At 37.2% G+C, this 25,122-nt stretch overlaps 1 protein-coding gene across 8 annotated transcripts in view; it reads left to right on the forward strand.

Annotated features, from left to right (window-relative positions):
* The window catches only part of STAG2 (stromal antigen 2), a 140,773-nt gene extending 122,832 nt beyond the window's left edge, over nucleotides 1-17,941 (forward strand). For 4 of the 8 annotated variants that reach the window (XM_030806556.1, XM_030806559.1, XM_030806558.1 and 1 more), the window contains 6 exons: nucleotides 2,036-2,259; nucleotides 6,068-6,257; nucleotides 6,347-6,457; nucleotides 9,494-9,620; nucleotides 10,868-10,945; nucleotides 16,022-16,329. In XM_030806556.1, coding sequence (XP_030662416.1) covers nucleotides 2,036-2,259; nucleotides 6,068-6,257; nucleotides 6,347-6,457; nucleotides 9,494-9,620; nucleotides 10,868-10,945; nucleotides 16,022-16,045 — 754 coding nt within the window. In that variant the 3' untranslated portion in view covers nucleotides 16,046-16,329. Of the gene's footprint in view, nucleotides 1-2,035; nucleotides 2,260-6,067; nucleotides 6,258-6,346; nucleotides 6,458-9,493; nucleotides 9,621-10,867; nucleotides 10,946-16,021 lie in introns of all 8 variants that reach the window. The other 4 variants (XM_003262297.4, XM_030806557.1, XM_030806560.1 and 1 more) reach the window with 2 other exon arrangements.
* Nucleotides 17,942-25,122: the final 7,181 nt, after the last annotated feature.

Below are 25,122 nucleotides of genomic sequence, written 5' to 3' on the forward strand. Positions count from 1 at the left end.
TCACCATGTTGGCCACGCTAGTCTCAAAACTCCTGACCTCAGGTGATCTGCCCACCTTGGCCTCACAAAGTGCTGGGATTACAGATGTGAAGCACTGTGCCCTGCCAAGTTCTGTATCTTGTTAGGCATGTGGGTCACACAGGTCTATGTTCAGTTATAAAACCGATACAACTGTGCTCTTAGTTTTGTGTGTTCTATTGTATATAAATTTATCCCAGTTAAAATTGCATAAGCAGTATTAATCAGAGAAATAAAAATTAAAACAATGAAATACCATTTCTCACCTAGCACATTAGGAAAAATTAAGAAGTCTGATAGTGTCAAATATTGCTAAGGATGTGAGGCAGCAGAGCCTTTTATACATTGTTGGTGACAGTACAAGACCATTTTGTGGAGCTCTTTGGCAATGCCTAGTAAAGTTTAAGATTCTCTCTACCTCATGATCCAGTAATGTCATTCATAAGTGGATACCCCACAGAAACTACTGAATACATGCACAAGGAGACCGATAAAAGAATGATGGCTGTAGGATTGTTTGAAATAGTGGAAAAACTCAAAATAACCTAAACATCCATCAACTGAAAATGGATCAATAGATTGATATATAATGGAATACCATACAACAGTAAAAATGGCTGGATTTCATTGAGTACAAAGAGCAAAGTACAAAACTGTACTATGATGTTTACAGACAACTATGTATTGAATGTACAAAATGTGCATGGGGGTGATAAGTAGTGGTAACCTCTGGGCACGAGGAGGAAGCAAAATGGGGATAGCTTTAGTGCGGGCTACTTATCTGTAATGTCCTATTTAGGTATGTGGTGGGTACATAATTGTAAATCTGTCTGCCAGTGAGTATATTTTGGCTCGAGCTTTGTATCTTGTTGCAGACTTAACAGTTTTTGGAGTGGTAGCCAGTTCACAGGCCACGCTTGGAGGAGTACTGTACTACTATATATGACTGAAGTGTATTGTAATACAGAAAGACATACTGGGAGTTGGGCGCCGTGGCTCACACCTGTAATCCCAGCATTTTGGGAGGTCAAGGCGGGCAGAGAGTTGGAGAGCAATCTGGCCAACATGGTGAAACCCTGTCTCTACAAAAAATGCAAAAGTTAGCCAGGCGTGGTGGTGTGCACCTATAATCCCAGCTACTCAGGAGGCTGAGGCAGGAGAATTGCTTGAACCTGGGAGACGGAGTTGCAGTGAGCCGAGATGGCACCATTGCACTACAGCCTTGATGACAGAGTGAGACTCTGTCTCAAAAAAAAAAAAAAAAAAGAGAAAGGCCTACTGAACAGCGAACAAAGCAGTATGCTTTGTAATTCATTTCTCCTATTCTCTTTAATGCTGTTCACACTGGTGAATCTGAATTGATAGAAATCAGTCGTTACAATGACAGCAAATATTTGAATTGCACTTTACAGTTAATTGACAAATAATTGTCTTTATTTGAAGCATAATTTAGCCTTATAGAACTCTTGGTGTCAGAGCCTTGGACTTGAATCATAGTTATGCTGCCTACTCATTTTTATTACTGTGGGATTACTTCTTAATTTTTATTATCCTTTCTTTCATCACTTGTAAAATTGGGAAAACATTTCCCTCATAGAATTGTAAGAATAGTTAAGGAACCTGAGGGGAAAAAAAAATATCTAGCACATAGTCGTCACATGAACGTTAGTTGAATTTTGATTGCAAAATTACATATAAGCCTTGAGATACTTGGATCCAAGGGTAGATTTATGATTTCCATCAGGCTGAAACTTTTTTGCAGGTAGGTATCATATCATATCCATCTTTGTATCTATCCATAGTGCCTGGGACATAATAGGTACTCAGCAAATGTTAAACTGAATGCTCTGAATTATTGCATTTGATGTGAAAATCTTGGCAGAGACAACGTTGTTCATTAATGTCCTGTAAGGCTGAGTTTGAGTAGTGAAGTAATATGCCCATGCTCGCACAACTATGAGTTAATATAACCGGCAGATTTCTGTATCAAAGCTAACAGTTTCGATTTCTTTTCAAGGTATGTTTACTTGGAAAAGTTCATGACCTTTCAGATGTCACTCCGAAGAGAGGATGTGTGGCTTCCACTGATGTCTTACAGAAATTCTTTGCTAGCTGGTGGTGATGATGACACCATGTCAGTCATTAGTGGAATCAGCAGCCGGGGGTCAACAGTGCGGAGTAAAAAATCAAAACCATCTACAGGAAAACGGAAAGTGGTTGAGGGCATGCAGCTTTCACTCAGTAAGGATATAATTTATTCTCTTTATATTTATCCCTAATGTTTACCAACTGAATTGTCATTAAGGTTCACCTTATGTTGTATTTGAGATGTGTTCAATAATAGCTTACAAAATGTGTTCGTTGTGTGTAAACGTGCTGTTGTAAGCATTTTAGATACATAAACTCAGTTCTCACAACTTTTTGGGTACATCTTCATTTTTCAGATGACAGTACTTAGCACAGAGAGGTTAAGTGACATACTCATGTCACACAGTTATTAAGTAGGAGTGCCATGCAGTTTCACTCTAGAGTGCCTGCTTTTTAAAATCTGTGCTACACTGTATGCATAGGGAAATGGACTCAGTATTATAGAGCTAGTTATTACCCAAGAGATCAGATCATCTAGTTAAAGTGGAACAACAGATTCAGAGAGGTTGCAACTTCTGAATTTCTATGAAGAGGCCATTAATCATGAAGAACTTCATAGAAATAGAGTGCTATCATATTAGAGGTAGGAATGCATTATGACACTTGAAGCTCTTAGACTCCTAGCACTCCAGAGTTGGTTCAAAATGGGCCTGGGGACTTTTTTCTTTTTCTTAGGAATTATTAAACAAATTAGCATAGTTGTCAAAATTCGTCCCAGTTATTATTGTTGAATAGCAAACTACCTCAAAACTTAGGACATAGCCAGGATCATGGTGTCTGGTACCTCAGCTAGGAAGGCTCAAAGGCTGGTGGCTGAAATCATACCAGAGGCATCTTCACTTACATATCTGATGCTGGCTGTCATTTGGGACCTCAGTTGTACTGTCTGCCAGAACACCAACGTGTCACTTCTCCATGTCAGCATATCACTAGGCTCCAAGAGCAAGTGTCCCAAAAGACCGGAAGTGGAAGCTGCCAATTTCTTAAGGCCTGGGCCTAAAAACTAGCATAGTGTAATTTCTGTCATATTCTATTGGCCAAGCAATCACAGAGATTCTAGGGGAGAGGACATAATTCTCCACCTCTTAATGTGAGGAATGTCAAAGAATTTTGGGGCCATATTTTTAAATTGCCACATAACTCATCAGCTTTCATTTATGATCAAGTGCTCAGTGTTTAAAACTTGATTGTCCTATGAATTTTAGTATCTTTTGTCCAGTAGTATAAAGGCATAACCTTATATTTCTAACTTGTACAATTTTACACTGGTTAGTTATATAGTCCCAACATCACAGTTGATGGGGGTATCTCTTTTATTACCCTGGACCAGTTAAAGTAGTTAGGGCTGATGGTTTATAAGTTAAAAGAAACTTTTCTGTTTTTTAAAAACAAAATGCTATCAAATTAAAAGATGTTTTCTCATATCACTAAATTTTTGAAAGTTTTTATCATCTGAACTAGTAGTTAATAGTTATAGGCGTGTGCTGGGCCATCAAATCTCTCTCTCTTTTTTTTAGACCTCATGGAAACACATGAATGGGTATTTATATTACAGAAATCTCTCTTTTTTATTTTTAGACCTCATGGAAACACATGAATTGGTATTTATATCACATTTTACAAATAGATTATTAAACCAGTTACTTCAGTTTTTACAGGAAGAGTCAATGCTCTCATTCAGGTTTTTGGGGAGAACCATAGAAATTGAGGCATTAGTAAGTTAAAAGAAGGAGGTATGAATACTGATAGGTTGGCCAAGTCAATGCTATTTTGAAGACAGTATTGGAGCCTGAATGCAGTAGAACTTAAAGGCTGATGTAATTATATGGCAAAATGTGGAGTTTTGTTTAATCTATTATTAGAGTATTAGCTATTCATGCATTTTCTTTCCACTCTTATTCCTTAAAACCTTACACACATTTGCAAATATGTATAATCTTTTTTTTTTTTTTTTTTTTTTTTTGATGGAGTTTTGCTCTTTTTGCCCAGGCTGGAGTGCAATGGTGTGATGTTGGCTCACTGCAACCTCCCCCTCCCTTATTCAAGCGATTCTCCTACCTCAGCCTCCCGAGTAGCTGGGATTACAGGCATGCACCACCATGCCCAGCTAATTTTGTATTTTTAGTAGAGACGTGGCTTCTCCATGTTGGTCAGGCTGGTCTCGAACTCCTGACCTCAGGTGATCTGCCCACCTCAGCCTCCCAAAGTGCTGGGATTACAGGTGTGAGCCACTGTGCCTGGCCTTTTTTTTTTTCTTTCTTTCTTTTGAGATGGAGTCTTGCTCTGTTGCCGAGGCTGGAGTGCAGTGGTGTGATCTGAGCTCACTGCAACCTCCGCCTCCCAGGTTCAAGCGATTCTCCTGCCTCAGCCTCCCGAGTAGCTGGGATTACAGGCGCCTGCCACAGCACCTGGCTAATTTTTGTATTTTTAGTAGAGATGGGGTTTCACCATCTTTGCCAGGCTCGAACTCCTGACCTTGTGATCCACCTGTCTCAGCCTCCCAAAGTGCTGGGATTACAGGTGTGAGCCACTACGTCTGGCCTCATACGTATAATCTTCTAATGAAATAGTTTTCTTCTAAATTCACAGTCACAAAGTGCTACCAATTTTTTTCTCCCAGGTCAGTGATTTTAAAAATTACTATTAATTCAGTAACATTTGTACACAAATTTGACTTACTAATTATGGCAACATTTACAGACATTTGAAAAAAGTAGCTTTTGCAGGTGTGAAACCTTTTTTCTTTTTCGTCCAGTGCTTAATATTCGTATAGATTTGTGGCCCCCTTGCAGTTGCTCTTACTACCTGCTCAGTGGTCTGTATCCCATAGATTGGGAACCAGTCTTCTATTGCTTCCATCCCTGTTGCCATGTCTCACTCACCTAGGCCACACAGTTAGCCTCTTAACTGGTCTGTTTGCTCACCGGTATTCTGTTTTTAAGTTCACTCCCCACACTGCCACCACATTGACTAAAACATGTAACTCACCAAATTGCTTCCCTACCTTAAAACCTTCAGCAGCAGTTCCCTGTTACCTTAGCAGAGCTCACAAGATTTTCCACAATTTGATTCCTGCTTCTTTTTCCAGCCGTGTCTTTTGCTACCCTTTCAATCTTTATGCCCCAGGAGTAGCAAACTGTTAGTTTTGAACTATATGAAATTGCCCTTTTTGTAGGTCAAATATCAGCAGATTAATAGGGTTCAGTCGACTGGATGCGATGTCTCGGACTTGTAATCCCAGCGCTATAGGAGGCCAAGGCAGGCAGCTCACTTGAGGCCAGGAATTCAAGACCAGCCTAGCCAACATGCTGAAACCCTGTCTCTACTAAAAATACAAAAATTAGCCAGACATGGTAATGCATTCCTGTAATCTAAGCTGCTTGGGAGGCTGAGGCAGGAGAATTGATTGAACCCAGGAGGTGGAGGTGAGCCAAGATTGCGCCACTGCACTCCAGCCTGGGTGACAGAGTGGGAGTCTGTCTCAAAAAAAAAAAAAAAAAGGAAAAAAAAAGGTTTAGTCCTTGTTTCCTGCCCTAGTGTTCTTGCTTTATGTACTTCTCCCTGCCTAGAATAAAAAGCCTTTCTAGCCCACCTGATACCTACTCTAGTTAGAAGTTGCTTCTGGATAGCTGGCTCTGACCCCTTTCACTGCCCCCATTCCCCTTATACTTCCCTCTCTCCTTGCATTTACCACACTGTATTTTAATTGCCTGGTTGTTTTGTGTCTACAACTAGACTCTAAGGCCAGGTCAGGGACTGACCCTTACATAGGTTTGTGTGCCCGTGTTCCTGTGACTTGCTTGTGGAAATCAACAGATGTTTATTGACCTGAACAGGTTGTATTAGACATCTGAATAGTCAAAATTAGTGACTAAACCTCGTCGTTAATTTTCTTTTCCAGCTGAAGAAAGTAGTAGTAGTGACAGTATGTGGTTAAGCAGAGAACAAACACTGCACACCCCTGTTATGATGCAGACACCACAACTCACCTCCACTATTATGAGAGAGCCCAAAAGATTACGGCCTGAGGATAGCTTCATGAGTGTTTATCCAATGCAGACTGAACATCATCAAACACCTCTTGATTATAAGTAAGTACATTTGATCATTTTCTGTACTATAACTTTATTAATTACATAGAAAAAGTTAAGTTAAAAGAAGAATAAAATTCTCCTTGAAGCACGCAGGTAACATGGATGTTAGCTCAAAGACAACAAGAGGAAGCAAGGCAACAGCAGGAGAGAGCAGCAATGAGCTATGTTAAACTGCGAACTAATCTTCAGCATGCCATGTAAGTGAGAGTGCCTTATTGTCTGAGTCTAGGAAGTTCACTAATTCATTTTAACATTTTAATGTGTGCCTTATCTAAAAATTTCAGCAAACTCTTTAGAGTAACTTAAGCTGAAATAATCAAGGAACTAAAAATTGGTCTTTCCAACAGAAAAACAAAATATTTTAATTAAAATACTACCTAGTTAGCCAAAGGACCAATCTTAGGTTGATCTGTTGGAAAAGTTTAAATATCAATCCTTGTTTATTTTGGTACACAGCATTAAAAATACAGTTCTGTTACATCCTAATTGATTTTCCCAACTTAGTTCAGGCCCTCATCTCTCACCTGAACTATTATATTAGCTTTCTAACTGGTTTTCTTCCCTCAAATCTCCCATTTATCTTCTCACCAAACCTCTCCCTTCACCCCCCGCTCCATCATTCACACCACCATCAAGAATTACTATTCTAGAATAAAAATCTTACCATGTAACTCTTACTTAAAACCTTTCTGTGGCTCCCCATTGCCTGCTGGATAGACTCCCAGCTTCCTTAGCTCATGGCATGCAAGATGTTTCAAAATATAGCCCCTGCCACGTGTTAGTATCATTTCCTATTCCCTGGCAGCTGGTAAAATCATGATAAAAGAACAAGCTCAGGTGTCACCTGTAACTGAAGCTTTGGTCATCTATGCTCCCATAACATTATGTATATCCATATTTCTTATAGCACTTGCCACATTGTATTGTAAATATTTGTTTATGAGTTTGTCCCGTTTGTCTAGACTGTGAGCTCCTCAAGGGCAGGGACCACATTCATTGCCTGTCAGTGCTTGGCACGTAAAAGGTGCTAAGTAAATGTTCATTGAATGAATAAATGTTCAATGCTAAAAAAATGAAGTTTATCTTTTAAATACTTTGTTTTTACTGGATTATGTATGATAACTTTATAAATCTTTCTAAAATCTTCATTAGCTTTGGCTCTAAAAGAAATGGCAGACAAGCAGTCTTTAGATAATTTTTTTAAATGTCTTGATTGGTATACAGGGAAAAGTGTGATGATTATGATTAAGTTTTTGAGTTTGAAAGCATTGTATTTATGAAGTGGTGTATGTTTTACTATTGGGAGATAGTAGTTGTTACCCTCTTTTTTTAATTTATATTTTGTTCTGTCTTGTTGGTTTTTAGATGTTAAGAATTTTACCTGTTTTTCTTACAAAATGATCATTTACTATGAGTGGTGGCCTGCATAAATTCACTTTAGTTATCTCCATAGTGGTCTTAACCTCTAGAGACACAAGGTATACTCTGTTACACATATAGATTCTGATCCTGGTTAATATGGTCATCATCTATATTATCACATAGTTCTATCCCCTTTTGTCTGTTTCTGTGACCACATTCCTTTTAATATAAGTTCTTATTTTATGCTGGATCCTACAACTAATTTCTTGGCTTCCAACTAGTCACCGGTCCATATATTCCAGAATTCTGCCCTGCAATCATTTGGTCTATATCTCTCCCCATAAAACATTACACCAGTTCCTAAGATCCTATATAGCATGTCACTACTGAGTACCATTTTAATTCCCAATTATAGTTAACTCCCCCGCCTCCCGGCAACTACAAAAAATTATCTCAGTTAAATAACTATTACCAGAGGATTCTTTGGTGGTTATACCATAAGTCATCTATTGCATGGGACTCTAAAGCATTTTCATCTTACAATGATTTTTCTATAATATCTGCCCTATAACTAAAAATACTTCCAAATTTTCTTATTTTTCATAGCTTGTATCATATATATCTTCCTTGTACTTCAAGCAAAATGCAGAACGGCTTTCTGATTTTCTGTCACATAGTTCATACAGCACATATATTCCCTTCACGGTTGCCTCCACAAAATATAGTAAAATTGTCTTTCTACCCAGAATTGTTAGGAAGTAAGGACCATTATAAACATATTTGTCCAGGTAACATGGATCAGACATCGTATCTTGTTATCTTTGTATCTTTTAAGAACCAGCATAGTATTGTGTAAATTGTAAGCATTCGGTAAATAATTGCTGGGGTTTTGGCAACTTTCTTGACTGTGAGAGTGTCTTTGGATGAGAAAAGAAGGTAATGTTGGCCAAACTAGGGAAAAACAAGTCCTACTTAGTTTCACTATTATATTGGCTACTTTATGCTGATCTGGGCTAATTTGTGAACTTAATTTATTCCCCATAATTATGTAATAACATATATAACTTTTGGTCTTAGTTTTTAATTTTAAATTTCTATATATGTCTTAGTTTTGAGTTTTATAGGGCACATGAATCTGAGTTTCAGCATGAGTGTTCATCATTTCTTCCTGAGGCAGAATTAATCCCTTATTTTAGTATGTCCTTACAACACTTGATGCATAGTTTTCTTATAATATTTATCGCATTTTGTCATAATTGTTTATCTCTGTTTGCCATGGTAGACTGTAAGCTCCTTGAGGGCAGGAATCATGTCTTAGTCTTATTCATTTTTTTTTTTTTTTTTTTAACATCCATAGGACACAGTAGAAGCCTGTCACATAGCAGGCATTGTGTGAGTGAGTGTGTGCATGCCTGGTACACATTAGGTACTGAATGAATGAGGGAGTGATGATGGGTAAAATTAGCATTATATACTGATGAAAATATATGTTTTCTGAAAATGTCATTTTTTTGGTCTCTGTTTTATGTTTGTTTATTAATTTGTACCCCGCCTACTTTCAAAAAGGATTTGAGGTATCTTGTATGTTCCCATCTGGGAAATTCTCATTGAACCTTGTATATGGGATATCAGAACTATAAAGCTAAATGTACTGAAGTAATGTAGAATAAACATAACTCCTTAGCATTTTTAGACAAGTAAACATTGGGTTTTGATATCATTGATGACATAATCAATGCCTAATCATTCTCCCTGACCTTTAATTCCATCATTTTCCATTATACTTGAATATAGAGGGCCACATACTGCTGCCTAGATATTAATAGTCATGACATTAGTTCAGATCTTGACTTTGTTTTATATTTCTCTAGTCGGCGTGGCACAAGCCTAATGGAAGATGATGAAGAGCCAATTGTTGAAGATGTTATGATGTCCTCAGAAGGGAGGATTGAGGATCTTAATGAGGGAATGGATTTTGACACCATGGATATAGATTTGGTAAGAAACTTAATGATTTCTGTAAGATTTTCAATTTAGATCTTTTGAAAATTATGTTGGATATTTATTAGAGTAGAGAAATACTTACCAAGAGAAGTAAGTTTTGCAAAAATATTAAATAAAATAGTTGGCAGGCGTTTAGATATATGGGAAGGGATTTAGAAGAGAGTAAGGTTGGTGAAGGTGGTAGATCCTAGATTAAGATGATAACAATTGTCTGTTTGCTTCTGAGATTAATTTAGGAATATATAGGTTTAAAGGGTATATTTTGATTAATACTAATTTGACTATGAAAATCAATTGTTATTTAATTATGCATTTTAAAAAATATGAGTTAGTATAAAAGTATACCATTATCAAAACAATATATTAATACTACTTGTTGAGACAAATTCCATATCAGATAATGAAGTAAAATTACTTAAACTTGGAAGGAAGTTAAATACAGGTAGGAGTGTATTCTTTATTAATAATTAAATATGTGATTAGGATTGATTGTATACAAAATGGTTTTACGTATTTCATCTTGCTACGTATCTCATTAAACTTTGTGAAGTAGGTTGAAAGGATTGAGGATATTGAAGCTTACTCTCTCCAAAGAGGCAAAACTAGCAAACAGTAAAGTTGATACTTACAAGTCAAGTCTTATGATTATTTTTAGTATACTGTGTATTATTCTTAAATAATTAAATTTTTAGAATGGTATAATTTGGTGCCTCAAAAGGAATGTGATTTTTAAAGTAAAATGAAAAGTGAGTTTTCTGGGTTTTGTATCTTAGGATAATTTTCCATGAGTTTTTTTTTTTTTTTTTTTTTTTTTTTGAGATGGAGTCTTGCTCTGTTGCCCAGACTGGAGTGCAGTGGCACGATCTCAGCTCACTGCAAGCTCCACCTCCCGGGTTCATGCCATTCTCCTGCCTCAGCCTCCCGAGTAGCTGGGACTGCAGGCACCCGCCACCATGCCCGGATAATTTTTTGTATTTTTAGTAGAGGCCGGGTTTCACCGTGTTAGCCAGGATGGTCTCAATCTCCTGACCTCGTGATCCACCCGCCTTGGCCTCCCAAAGTGCTGAGCGTACAGGTGTGAGCCACCACACCCGGCCGATAGTTTTCCATGAGTTTTAAAAATATTGTGTCAGGTACACTTGCAATCACATAGGCCATCCATGTGAAGAACTTGGATATTTTCAGTTACTATCTGGTTTGTAGATATAGCTAATGTCAACTTATTTCCTTTTTTCCTTTAGCCGCCATCAAAGAACAGACGAGAGAGAACAGAACTGAAGCCTGATTTCTTTGATCCAGCTTCAATTATGGATGAATCAGTAGGTTTAATTTAAATGTACCCCAGGATTGCAAAATCAGAAGTATAGGCAGTCTTTCAGTTGGAGGTTGAAAACCTGGGGCAGCATACTGAGAATAGATGAAAACAGTTGGACGTGAGAAAAAGAGGCAGGCAAGCAGGATTTCAGTGGGAGGGGAAGAAGAGAGTGTTGCAATAGTGTTGTTGACAGATTAGAAAAGTACTTTTGAATCCTGGCTGACTGGGACTTGAATATTAAGAAATTTGGACTGTTCTTCCAGGTTTGTACTGTTATTCAATGGGTTGCCCATTGAAGGATTTTAAGTAAGGTAATGGCATGATCAGAATTGTGTTTCAGAAAGATTTCCTTGACATTTATGGATGGGACAGGATGAATGAGGGACGTAATATAAAGGCATGGTGAAAAATAATGAGAACTTGAAAAAAGGCTTTGATAATGAAGAGAAGGGTATCTAGCTATCTAGGATGAGAGTCAGTTACCACTCCCACCATCCTTAATTGGTTATTATTGGGCTTTGTCAGTTCTTTTTCTTAAGTACCTCTTAAATCAGTACCCTGTGCCATATTCTCCTTGACAGTGCCTTGATTCGGGTCTTCTTCAGTTTTCACATGGGCTGTTGCAAAGCCTTTAAGCTGATATTGCAGTCCCACTGCTCCTTTATATCTCTTGTGGGGTCATCTTTCTAAAAATGCAGATCTGATACTCTCACTTATCATTCTAAGTCTTTCATTGATTTTTTCCCCCCCCATTGCCATTAGGAAGAAAATTCTAGCTCCTCAGCCTAGCAAACAAAGCCTTTTATGATCTGTTTCCCTTGCCACCTTAACCTTGGCCTTTTCCTTACATGTATTCTATGCTCTAGCCATATCAAATCTTGTAGTTCCTCTCAGATACACTATGCTCTTTCCTGACTCCATAACTTTGTATAAACTTTTTTCTGCCAGAAATTCCCCTTTATTTTTCCTCCTAGTAAAGTCTTTCTTTGATACTAATTCTGACATTACCTGTGGAATTTTTGCTGACTTCCACAGATTTTTTTTTCTCTCCTTCTTTAACTCTTTGTTCACACTTTATTGTAATAATTACCAGACTTGTGTAGTGAGATAGGATATTACATGCCCTGGTCCTTCACTAGGCTGAACTCCCTGAGGCAGTGATGATGTTATTCATTTTTAGTTCTGCCCAGCACAGTAGATATTTAGTTTTGTCAAAAGAATAAATCATTTAAATGCCCTGCCATCTCCCTTTTTAGTATCTACCCATTTCATGTTCCTCGTTCTTCACACCTACTGCCTCAGGTGATGGTTATACCATCCTCAAAGGCCTGCCTTCTATGTACAATTTCTACCATTCCCACCTTGCCCTCTCCTACCTCATAATCTGCTTTCAGATAGCTTTTAGAACTATTTTGACAAACTAATTCACACTAACATGTTTATTAATAAGGCCAGGGGCCCAGGCTCAGTGGCTTATGCCTGTAATCCCAACACTTTGGGAGGCCAAGGTGGGAGGATTGTTTGAGCCCAAGAGCTTGAGACCAGCTTGGGCAACACAGTGAGACCCCATCTTTACAAAAACTAAAAAAATTAGCTGGGCATGGTGATGTGTACCTGCAGTCCCAGCTACTCAGGAGGATGAGGTGGGAGGATTGCTTGAGCCCAGGAGGTTGAGGCTGCAGTGAGCTGTGTTCACAATACTGCACTCCAGCCTGGGTGACAGAGCTGAGACCCTGTCTCAAAAAAAAAAAAAAAAGTAGAATCTGCTTCAATTGGTCTTAAGTGTGGCCTGGGATTCTGCACTGCTAACAAATGCTGTCAGTGCTTCAGGTCTGCAAACCATACTTTGAGTAGCAAGACTTTATAGTACCTAAGTGACCTATCCCACTCACAAGTCTATAGTTTAACTGCACACTGAAGTTTATGGTTTTCTTGATAATTAATCTAACAGTATGTATCATCTTAGTTTGTTAAATAAAACATGAAGGTAGTGATTGTGATGAGGGGTAAAGGAATATTTTCAAGCAGTGTGATGAAATGCATTTATTCAACAATTTATTACATCAGAAGTTGGTGCTAAAGTGAATAAGACACTCCCTGTCCTTAAGGAATTCATATTCTAGTGCACCTTGGCTATCACTTTGAAATGAAAAGTATGGAAGGTAGTAGCTGAGAGCTTGGGTGACAGACACTACGCTAGGTATGATTTATTTTGATCCTCTCAGCAACCTTGTGAGAAAGGTAATGGGAATTTCCACTTTCATACCGTAGCAAGCTGAGACTGAAGAGGTCATTTAGTGACTTTGCTCAGTTATACAGTTAGCAATTGTCCGAGTAGTAATTTGATGCCAGTTCCTTTTGATTTAATAATCTCATGCTGTCTCTACTGTTGTGCTTCCCAAAACTAAAATCCCCATTTGTTTGAAACACCAACAAAAGTAATTAAGAAATTGAAATGGTTAACTGTGATCAAAATTAATATGGGCAGTTAGGATCACCATTTTTTAATGTATTTGTCTAATGTCAGGAGAACTTTTAACATTTGTTTTCTTAGTTACATACTAGATTTGCAAAAAGGTGTTCTTCAGATTACTAAAATAATGAAACAGCAATATTAACTATGTGTATCTATTTTTGACATTTAACATTTAGAGAAGAGTAGGGGCCTAATAGTAATTTTTTATTTATAGTGATTTTATAGCATTCTCATGTATATTGAATGTTACAACTGAGGGGCTTTTATTTATTCTTAATTTGATAATAGTTTAGCTGCTTCTGCTACAAAAACTAGGAAAATGAGCACATGTACTTATAACTGTAGTTTTATAGCATTACCACATGATGGCAGCAGTCACATAACTGAATGCTCAATAATCTTTAAAGGCTTAGGTATCTTTAGAAGTCTTTGACCATGTAATTTTTTTTTTTAAAGTTAACAGTTTATTTCTTAAATATACACTAAACTATACTCCATACTGTCTTAACCATAACTTAAGAAATGGAATAATGGAAAATTTTGAATGTAAAATTCTGTTTGCCTTTATACAATACCCCACATCTGTTCTTGCTGAAGCCCATAATAAGGGAGTCATCAAAACAGTAGCAAAATTGGGATTTAAATTCTTTAATGTCCAGTTCTGAGATTCTCCAATTCTAAGGGAAGTAACTCAAAGCACCCTAGTGTAGATACTTTAGTTTGTTACTAAATAAATCATAAAAATATCTTTTTAAACACTTAATTTTTAAACATGATTTTCTAAGTAAACTGTAAAAATATCTTTTTAAACATGATTTTCACATTATCCAGGAGTGGTAATATAAAAACTCTGAACATATCATTTTGTATTGCATATACATAAAATTCTAGATTTATGGTGTAGCTGGTTTTATATTTGGACACAAAATTGGTTTCTACCATTTTGATAACAGTTGTTTTCTGCCAGAATTGCCAAAATACACTGAAGTTTGATATTAAATATGTTTGAGTATTTATTAATGTTAACATCAGAAACAGGCAGAGTTTCTGTTGGCACAGAAAAGAGAGTGTTGCTACTCTCATTCTCTTGTGTTGAGATTCTCTTATTAGAATTATTTATAGTATAAAATTCGTAAAGAAGGGCTCCATGTAATGGAGCTAATTTAATGTTCTAGTAAGAGAATCTAGTTATAACCTAGTCTGTACAAAACAAAAAGAATCTCAAGTGTTCGGGTGCTTTCTAGTCAGGCACTCTGTTTGGAAAGAACTTGAGTTCGCCTTCATCCCACACTCTATAGTAAATTGCTAGTTAAGATTTTGTACTTTCATTCATCATCAGACCTTTCCTACCGAGATTCATAGAGTGTTATGGCAAGAATTGGCCTTTAAACATTATCTAGGTCTTTTTGGTGGAAATGTTCTAACCACCCAAACTCTGACTTGAACCAAAAAAGGAGAACCCTGAAGCATGCGGGAAGGGGAGAGGACAAGGGATTAGTAGTGTGGTAGTTACTGTGAATGGACAGGTAAGAAATTGGGTGCACGAGTCCTCTTTGTTTTCATTACTTGGGATTCCAAACACTACTTGATAATTCATTATAAAGAGGCTGCAATCAGATACCTGTTTCTGGATCTGAAAATACGCAGTTTCTTCAGCTCAAAACAATATATGAGTTCTATGACTTTTGTTCATAGAACTTATAAGAGATTTAACTTATAAGTAAGAGCTGTTTGTCATATTTCAGTTCATTACATCTGGCTTTGATATCAGTTCTTACTAGCTTATTATAGTATTCTAAAATATTACTTAATGGGCATAAGTGCTAGAATTTTAATTGAACAACCTAACTTTTAGTATATATACTAACAGTCACATGCCATTCATGTTTAGTGAACAAGGGAGAGTTGCTCCATTCATCATCTGCTTTTACTTTTAGACAAGTAATTATTAGATTTTACCTAACATTCCTTTCTTAATTGGAGTATATAGAAAGCATCAATATAAGTCATTTTGCCCAGATTTTACCTTACCCTTTTGATTTCTTAAAATTTGTAGTTCTATTCCATTCACTTTGGCCAGATTTTCTAAAGAAAGCTTGTTGCTTTGTACATACTTGAATTGTTCTTAGATTTTTTTTGGTCTGCATACTCAAATGCCTTTTTGAAAAACCATATCCACTTCCCAGCACAAATAGCCAAGTTTGCAAGATTTTCTTAACCCCTTTCCAAGGAACTTGTGCCAGAAATATATGTGAAGAAGCACATTAATTTATTCATTCAACAAATACCTATGTTGAGTGCCTATGTTTAGGGCATTATCTAGACGTTAGGGGTATATATAAGCATAATTAATCCAAGGTTCCTACTTTAATTATGTTTGTGAGGTAAGTAGCATCTTGATTAGTCCTGATGTTATTTCATCATATATCATGGTCAATTTAATGTTAGAATTATACATCTGAAGAGAGGGGAAGTTTTCAAAGTGGTTTTATTAGCATGTTATTTAACATAATAAAGTATTAATGTAATGTTTATGGATATATTTAAAGAAATGAATGACTTTTAACGAGATTTTCTCCCCTCTCTCTCTCTCTCTCTCATTAGGTTCTTGGAGTGTCAATGTTTTAATACCAGTACACAATTAAATCTGTGGTGAAGTCATTTTCTAAGTGGAAGAGGAAATTTTAAAGTGTGGTAGATACAGTGAAATTCTGTACAGATTTTTCTCTAAGGAGAATATGACATGCTTATGCTTACCAAGATCAAGTGCATTGAGGGGCAGTTTTGTTTGCCTGAATAAAAGTAAAGGACAAGTAAACAATTTGATGATAAGCTACAGTTTTTCTTAGAAAGTAAATATTTTATTTATGCGCTGTTAGTTGGCTTTTGAATCGATTATTTCATGCTTTTTTAAAAAAAAAAACAAAATAACAATCTGAAGAGGCATTTGGTACAGATATGAATTCTCTTACATTTATTTACTGGTTGTACTAAATAATGATGACCTCTGCTGGATTTCTGTTTACATCCAGAAAACAATGTTAAGGATGTATTTATTCCCCTACCCTGAAGAAAGTGTAGGATAGAATTGTTTTTAGCATTCTAAATTTAAATGCTTAAAACATCAATCAACAAAACTTTGTTTTAAATATTGTAATTGTGGAGAAAAGTAAACTTATAAGCAGAACTTTTACAATTTTTTCATCTAAAAGTATTTTAAGATATTTTTAAAATCCAAGAGCTTCTCTATACTTTTCAGAAATATCCAGATGCAGTGAACTGCCAGAAGGTAACGAGTCTCAAACATGCTTATCCCATTATCAACCCTGAAAGTTTGCTTGTCCTTTAAGATAAAAATGTAATGTTGTGATATTCCTTCCAGTAGTGCCACTGTATTTTGTCTCCAAATAAAAGAAGCTTATTGTAGTATGTTTGCAGAAAAATTCTAAACAAAAATTATACAGCTTATTAGAGTGTGGGAATAGGGATCTAAATTTTAAATAAAATTATATATATATATAAATTGGTGCTGATTTTATAATTGCGCAGTTTGTTTAGTTTTTTCTTACTTTTAAATTCCAACTTAAAATTATGAGGTTTCAGAAATATATTGAAAGTTTAACAATGTTTAAAAATAGAAAAGCATGAGTGTTCATGCTTTAAAATGATTTTTAAATTTGTATTTTATATTGTTTTATCTATCTGTCTTTGCAAGCAGTCTTCAGGTTAAAGATACTTCTAACAGGTTACAGTACATTTCCTCTGTATGTAAATTAGATGGGATAATAGAATTCATAACCCATAATATTCTTTGAAAGCTAAGCTTTAAACTTCATTTTATGTCCTTTCACAAATAAATTAGTTTAAAACAGAAAGTGGCTACTTGCCATTTTGACATCAACTCATTTTGCGAGGCTTAGGCAGCTAGACATCGTTTAAAACAAAATATTAACTTATATTACATGTGTATCTATCTTTTGTCAGTCGTCTCTCAGTTCTTGAGGTATATTATTTTAATCATTCCATGCCTTAATATGCTTGCAATACAAGAATATCTTCAGATGGGTGAATACCAAAAGGCTTTCAGTTTTTAGTCAGAAATCAAGCATTGGGCTGTGGTAGCCAAAAACCATAGGTTAGCTAAAAAGATCATGATACAATTATTTTATTAAGTCATGGTTAATAACAAATGAATCCAGACTTGTCTAACAGATTTTCCATCAACAAATATTGTTCTGTGCAAAAGTATTGCCTATGTTGTTTTACACACCACTGCATTAACTAGAACTGCTGAGAGGACTGTATATATGATTTTAAACCTAAGTTGATTTTTTTTCTCACTCTTGAAAGGAGTACTTCTTTGTGAAAGCAGTTCTTACAGCTTTGTTTTCAACCAGCTAAAAATGTTTTATATATTACTCTAACCTGTTGTCCTCCACATTCTATTGTCCTAATTGTACTGTTTTCTGATTTGTATTTATGTCTTGAGACAGTAACTTTTTGAATAAAAATAAACCTAAAGTATGTTGTATGTTTTCTCTTGTACTCAAAGGGGTAGGGTGGCTATAAATGGTTTGCAAATTATATCTATTATCACATCTTTTAATGTGTTTGGGGAATAATTTATAGAGAATACCATCAGTTTATATTTTTAATAAATCATATGTGTTTACAATGAAACCAAATCCCTAATTGGATTATTACTTTAAAATAGGAACCTGTAACCATTATTGCTTTAATTTTTCATCTGGTATGAGTTAAACACATTTACAAATGTTTACATTGTTTATACAGGGCACATTTGAGTGCCTACTGTGTTCTAGGCATGTGTTAAGAGATCTCTCCTTCATAGATCCATTGGGGAAAACAAAATAATGAAACTTGTAATAAATGCCAGGAAGGAAACAAGCAGGATATGCTGAGGTAGAGAATGAGAGAGAGACAGCAAGAGAGAAACCTGCCTTAAATAAGGGGCTCATGGCATGGAGGTAAAACCAACATTTGAAAAAGAATTTACTAATTGAATTCATATTGAAAACTCATCAAAGAAAGTGTTAACAAGATTTGCATTGTACTCTTTAAGAGATTCATGTCAGTGTAACACTAGCACATTGTTCATTTGGGCTAGTTTGTATATCAGAATTGTCTTCTGTCATAAGTGATTCAGAACTGAACATATAAAATGATAGCTAAAACAGTTGGGTGCTGTTTTAAGTAGTTTACATGTAATAACAAATTAAGCCTCATGACAAGAGTTGATAATGCTGTTATTCCCCCACCCTCCGCCACCATTTTTTTTTGTTTTAACAAATCAGAAGAAGGTGAGAATGAGGTACAAAGAAGTTTAAATACCTTTGACCAGGGGTACCAGAACGTGGCCTATTAGGGACTGGGCCGCACAGCAGGAGGTGAGTGGCAGCCTAGCGAGCAAGCGTTAACCACCTGAGCTTTCCTACTGTCAGATCAGTCGTGGCATTAGATTCTCATAGGAGCGCAAACCCTAAAGTGAACTACACGTGCAAAGGATCTAGGTTGAGCATTCCTTATGAGAATGCTTGATGATCTGAGGTGCAACAGTTTGATCCTGAACTCCCCTTTCCACCCTGCCCCCACAGTCTATGGAAAAAGTTATATTCCGTGAAACTGGCCGCTGGTGCCACGAAGGTTGGATACTGCTGCCTTGGACAAGGTTATACGGCTAGTAAATAATGGAGTTGGTATTCCAGCCCAGGCAGTCTGGCTGCATTAAGTCCTAGAAAGCATTGAAACTTTTTGATAAGGGAAATATTAATAATTGCATACACGTAAAATGGTACATTGTTCATTGTGCCGTAGTGCATCTATCTCCTTAGAGTTCAGCTGGTTATAGAGTTGGTAGGTGTAAATAAATAATTGTCCTTAATATGCTACCTAACCGGCTTTCATAAAGAAGATGTAAGTTGAATCTGAGTCCTGAGCTTATCAGTGGTTTAGTTAATAAAGCTGAGAGACTGGGGAAGAAGAGTAAGATAACTCAGGTGTCTTCAATATTCTGCCACAAAGAGAACTTTAAGGGGTCACATGGTTGAATACAGATCAGACTATTCTGGTAGCTGTAATGATCCAGCAAAAGAAAACGATCCAGCAAAGCACCATGCCTTTGGTTATGAGGAAACTCGGTGTTGAAGTCCACTAAATAAATGTCACTTCAGGTCAACAAATTATTGATTGATGTGTGCCTGGCCTAGTGCTAGCTGGTGAGAAGGCAAAGACCAACAAGACAGACTTTGTGCTTACAGTTCTGCTGGCGGTTAGGATGCAGATGCCAAAAGAATAAAATGAAGTAAGTTCAGTGTTTTTATTGGGTGTTAGGGGAGCACAGAGGAGGGGCACAAACAGTGGATGTGCTCAGGGAGCTTTCCTATAAGGCTGATACTAGAATTCTCCCCTGCAACATTTTATTTATTTTATTTTTTTTATTATGCTTTAAGTTTTAGGGTACATGTGCACAACGTGCAGGTTTTTTACATGTGTATACATGTGCCATGTTGGTGTGCTGCACCCATTAACTCGTCATTTAACATTAGGTGTATCTCCTAATGCTATCCCTCCCCTTCTCTCCACCCTACAACAGGTCCCGGTATGTGATGTTCCCCTTCCTGTGTCCATGTGTTCTCATTGTTCAATTCCCACCTATGAGTGAGAACATGCGGTGTTTGGTTTTTTGTCCTTGGCGATAGTTTGCTGAGAATGATGGTTTCCAGCTTCATCCATGTCCCTACAAAGGACATGAACTCATCATTTTTTATGGCTGCATAGTATTCCATGGTGTGTACGTGCCACATTTTCTTAATCCAGTCTATCGTTGTTGGACATTTGGTTTGGTTCCAAGTCTTTGCTATTGTGAATAGTGCTGCAATAAACATAAGTGTGCATGTGTCTTTATAGCAGCATGATTTATAAACTTCTGGGTATATACCCGGTAATGAGATGGCTGGGTCAAATGGTATTTCTAGTTCTAGATCCCTGGGGAATCGCCACACTGACTTCCACAATGGTTGAACTAGTTTACAGTCCCACCAACAGTGTAAAAGTGTTCCTATTTCTCCACATCCTCTCCAGCACCTGTTGTTTCCTGACTTTTTAATGATGGCCATTCTAACTGGTGTGAGATGGTATCTCATTGTGGTTTTGATTTGCATCTCTCTGATGGCCAGTGATGATGAACATTTTTTCATGTGTCGTTTGGCTGCATAAATGTCTTCTTTTGAGAAGTGTCTGTTCATATCCTTCGCTCACTTGTTGATGGGGTTGTTTTTTTCTTGTAAATTTGTCTGAGTTCTTTGTAGATTCTGGATATTAGCCCTTTGCCAGATGAGTAGGTTGCAAAAATTTTCTCCCATTCTGCAGGTTGCCTGTTCACTGTGATGGTAGTTTCTTTTGCTGTGCAGAAGCCCTTTAGTTTAATTAGATCCCATTTGTCAATTTTGGCTTTTGTGGCCATTGCTTTTGGTGTTTTAGACATGAAGTCCTTGCCCATGCCTATGTCCTGAATGGTATTGCCTAGGTTTTCTTCTAGGGTTTTGATGGTTTTAGGTCTAACATTTAAGTCTTTAATCCATCTTGAATTAATTTTTGTATAAAGTGTAAGGAAGGGATCCAGTTTCAGCTTTCTACATATGGCTAGCCAGTTTTCCCAGCACCATTTATTAAATAGGGAATCCTTTCCCTATTTCTTGTTTTTGTCAGGTTTGTCAAAGATCAGATAGTTGTAGACATGTGGCATTATTTCTGAGGGCTCTGTTCTGTTCCATTGATCTATATCTCTGTTGTGGTACCAGTACCATGCTGTTTTGGTTACTGTAGCCTTGTAGTATAGTTTGAAGTCAGGTAGCGTGATGCCTCCAGCTTTGTTCTTTTGGCTTAGGATTGACTTGGCGATGCGGGCTCTTTTTTGGTTCCATATGAACTTTAAAGTAGTTTTTTCCAATTCTGTGAAGAAAGTCATTGGTAGCTTGATGGGGATGGCATTGAATCTATAAATTACCTTGGGCAGTATGGCCATTTTTGTGATATTGATTCTTCCTACCCATGAGCATGGAATGTTCTTCCATTTGTTTGTATCCTCTTTGATTTCATTGAGCAGTGGTTTGTAGTAATCCTTGAAGAGGTCCTTCACATCCCTTGTAAGTTGGATTCCTAGGTATTTTATTCTCTTTGAAGCAATTGTGAATGGGAGTTCACTCATGATTTGGCTCTCTGTTTGTCTGTTACTGGTGTATAAGAATGCTTGTGATTTTTGCACATTGATTTTGTATCCTGAGACTTCGCTGAAGTTGCTTATCAGCTTAAGGAGATTTTGGGCTGAGACGATGGAGTTTTCTAGATATACAATCATGTCATCTGCAAACAGGGACAATTTGACTTCCTCTTTTCCTAATTGAATACCCTTTATTTCCTTCTCCTGCCTGATTGCCCTGGCCAGAACTTCCAACACTTTGTTGAATAGGAGTGGTGAGAGAGGGCATCCCTGTCTTGTGCCAGTTTTCAAAGGGAATGCTTCCAGTTTTTGCTCATTCAGTGTGATACTGGCTGTGGGTTTGTCATAGGTAGCTCTCATTATTTTGAGATACATCCCATCAATACCTAATTTATTGAGAGTTTTTAGCATGAAGAGTTTTTGAATTTTGTCAAAGGCCTTTACTGCATCTATTGAGATAATCATATGGTTTTTGTCATTGGTTCTGTTTATGTGCTGGATTACATTTATTGATTTGCATATGTTGAACCAGCCTTGCATCCTAGGGATGAAGCCCACTTGATCATGGTGGATAAGCTTTTTGATGTGCTGCTGGATTCGGTTTGCCAGTATTGAGGCTTTTTGCATCGATGTTCATCAGAGACATTGGTCTAAAATTCTCTTTTTTTGTTGTGTCTCTGCCAGGCTTTGGTATCAGGATGATGCTGGCCTCATAAAATGAGTTAGGGAGGATACCCTCTTTTTCTATTGATTGGAATAGTTTCAGAAGGAATGGTACCACCTCTTTCTTGTACCTCTGGTAGAATTCGGCTGTGAATCCATCTGGTCCTGCACTTTTTTTGGTTGGTAAGCTATTAATTATTGCCTCAATTTCAGAGCCTGTTATTGGTCTATTCAGAGATTCGACTTCTTCCCGGTTTAGTCTTGGGAGGGTGTATGTGTCGAGGAATTTATCCGTTTCTTCTAGATTTTCTAGTTTATTTGCATAGAGGTGTTTCTATTATTCTCTGATGATAATTTGTATTTCTGTGGGATCGGTGGTGATATCCCTTTTATCATTTTTTATTGTGTCTATTTGATTCTTCTCTCTTTTCTTCTTTATTAGTCTTGCTAGCAGTCTATCAATTTTGTTGATCTTTTCAAAAAACTAGCTCCTGGATTCACTGATTTTTTTGAAGGGTTTTTTTGTGTCTCTATTTCCTTCAGTTCTGCTCTGATCTTAGTTATTTCTTGCCTTCTGCTAGCTTTTGAATGTGTTTGCTCTTGCTTCTCTAGTTCTTTTAATTGTGATGTTAGGGTGTCAATTTTAGATCTTTCCTGCTTTCTCTTGTGGGCATTTAGTGCTATAAATTTCCCTCTGCACACTGCTTTGAATGTGTCCCAGAGATTCTGATATGTTGTGTCTTTGTTCTTGTCGGTTTCAAAGAACATCTTTATTTCTGCCTTCATTTTGTTATGTACCCAGTAGTCATTCAGGAGCAGGTTGTTCAGTTTCCATGTAGTTGAGCAGTTCTGAGTGAGTTTCTTAATCCTGAGTTCTAGTTTGATTGCACTGTGGTCTGAGAGACAGTTTGTTGTGATTTCTATTCTTTTACATTTGCTGAGTAGTGCTTTACTTCCAACTATGTGGTCAATTTTGGAATAGGTGGGGTGTGGTGCTGAACAGAATGTATATTCTGTTGATTTGTGGTGGAAAGTTCTGTAGATGTCTCTTAGGTCTGCTTGGTGCAGAGCTGAGTTCAATTCCTGGATATCCTTGTTAACTTTCTGTCTCGTTGATCTGTGTAATGTTGACAGTGGGGTGTTAAAGTCGCCCATTATTATTGTGTGGGAGTCTAAGTCTCTTTGTAGGTCTCTAAGGACTTGTTTTATGAATCTGGGTGCTCCTGTATTGGGTGCCTATATGTTTAGGATAGTTAGCTCTTCTTGTTGAGTTGATCCCTTTACCATTATGTAATGGCCTTCTTTGTCTCTTTTGATCTTTGTTGGTTTAAAGTCTGTTTTATCAGAGACTAGGATTGCAACCCCTGCCTTTTTTTGTTTTCCATTTGCTTGGTAGATCTTCCTCCATCCCTTTATTTTGAGCCTATATGTGTCTCTGCACGTGAGATGGTTTTCCTGAATACAGCACACTGATGGGTCTTGACTCTTTATCCAATTTGCCAGTCTGTGTCTTTTAATTGGAGCATTTAGCCCATTTACATTTAAGGTTAACATTGTTATGTGTGAATTTGATCCTGTCATTATGATGTTAGCTGGTTATTTTGCTCATTAGTTGATGCAGTTTCTTCCTAGCCTCAATGGTCTTTACAATTTGGCATGTGTTTGCAGTGGCTGGTACCGGTTGTTCCTTTCCACGTTTAGTGCTTCCTTCAGGAGGTCTTTTAAGGCAGGCCTGGTGGTGACAAAATCTCTGAGCATTTGCTTGTCTGTAAAGTATTTTATTTCTCCCTCACTTATGAAGCTTAGTTTGGCTGGATATGAAATTCTGGGTTGAAAATTCTTTAAGAATGTTGAATATTGGCCCTTACTCTCTTCTGGCTTGTAGAGTTTCTGCTGAGAGATCAGTTGTTAGTCTGATGGGCTTCCCTTTGTGGGTAACCCCACCTTTCTCTCTGGCTACCCTTAACATTTTTTCCTTCATTTCAACTTTGGTGAATCTGACAATTATGTGTCTTGGAGTTGCTCTTCTTGAGGAGTATCTTTGTGGCGTTCTCTGTATTTCCTGAATTTGAATGTTGGCCTGTCTTGCTAGATTGGGGGAGTACTCCTGGATAATATCCTGCAGAGTGTTTTTCCAACTTGGTTCCGTTCTCCCCGTCACTTTCAGGTACACCAATCAGACGTAGATTTGGTCTTTTCACATAGTCCCATATTTCTTGGAGGCTTTGTTCATTTCTTTTTATTCTTTTTTCTCTAAACTTCTCTTCTCGCTTCATTTCATTCATTTGATCTTCCATCACTGATACCCTTTCTTCCAGTTGATTGCATCGGTTACTGAGGCTTGTGCATTTGTCACATAGTTCTCGTGCCGTGGTTTTCAGCTCCAGCAGGTCCTTTAAGGACTTCTCTGCATTGATTATTCTAGTTAGCCATTCGTCTAATCTTTTTTCAAGGTTTTTAACTTCTTTTTGATGGGTTCGAACTTCCTCCTTTAGCTCGGAGTAGTTTGATCGTCTGAAGCCTTCTTCTCTCAACTCGTCAAAGTCATTCTCCATCCCGCTTTTTTCCATTGCTGGTGGGAGCTGCGTTCCTTTGGAAGAGGAGAGGCGCTCTGATTTTTAGAATTTCCAGTTTTTCTGCTCTGTTTTTTCCCTGTCTTTGTGGTTTTATCTACCTTTGGTCTTTGATGATGGTGACGTACAGATGGGGTTTTGGTGTGGATGTCCTTTCTGTTTGTTAGTTTTCCTTCTAACAGTCAGGACCCTCAGCTGCAGGTCTGTTGGAGTTTGCTGGAGGTCCATTC

Source organism: Nomascus leucogenys, chromosome X, assembly GCF_006542625.1.
Source record: "Nomascus leucogenys isolate Asia chromosome X, Asia_NLE_v1, whole genome shotgun sequence".
NCBI lineage: Eukaryota > Metazoa > Chordata > Mammalia > Primates > Hylobatidae > Nomascus > Nomascus leucogenys.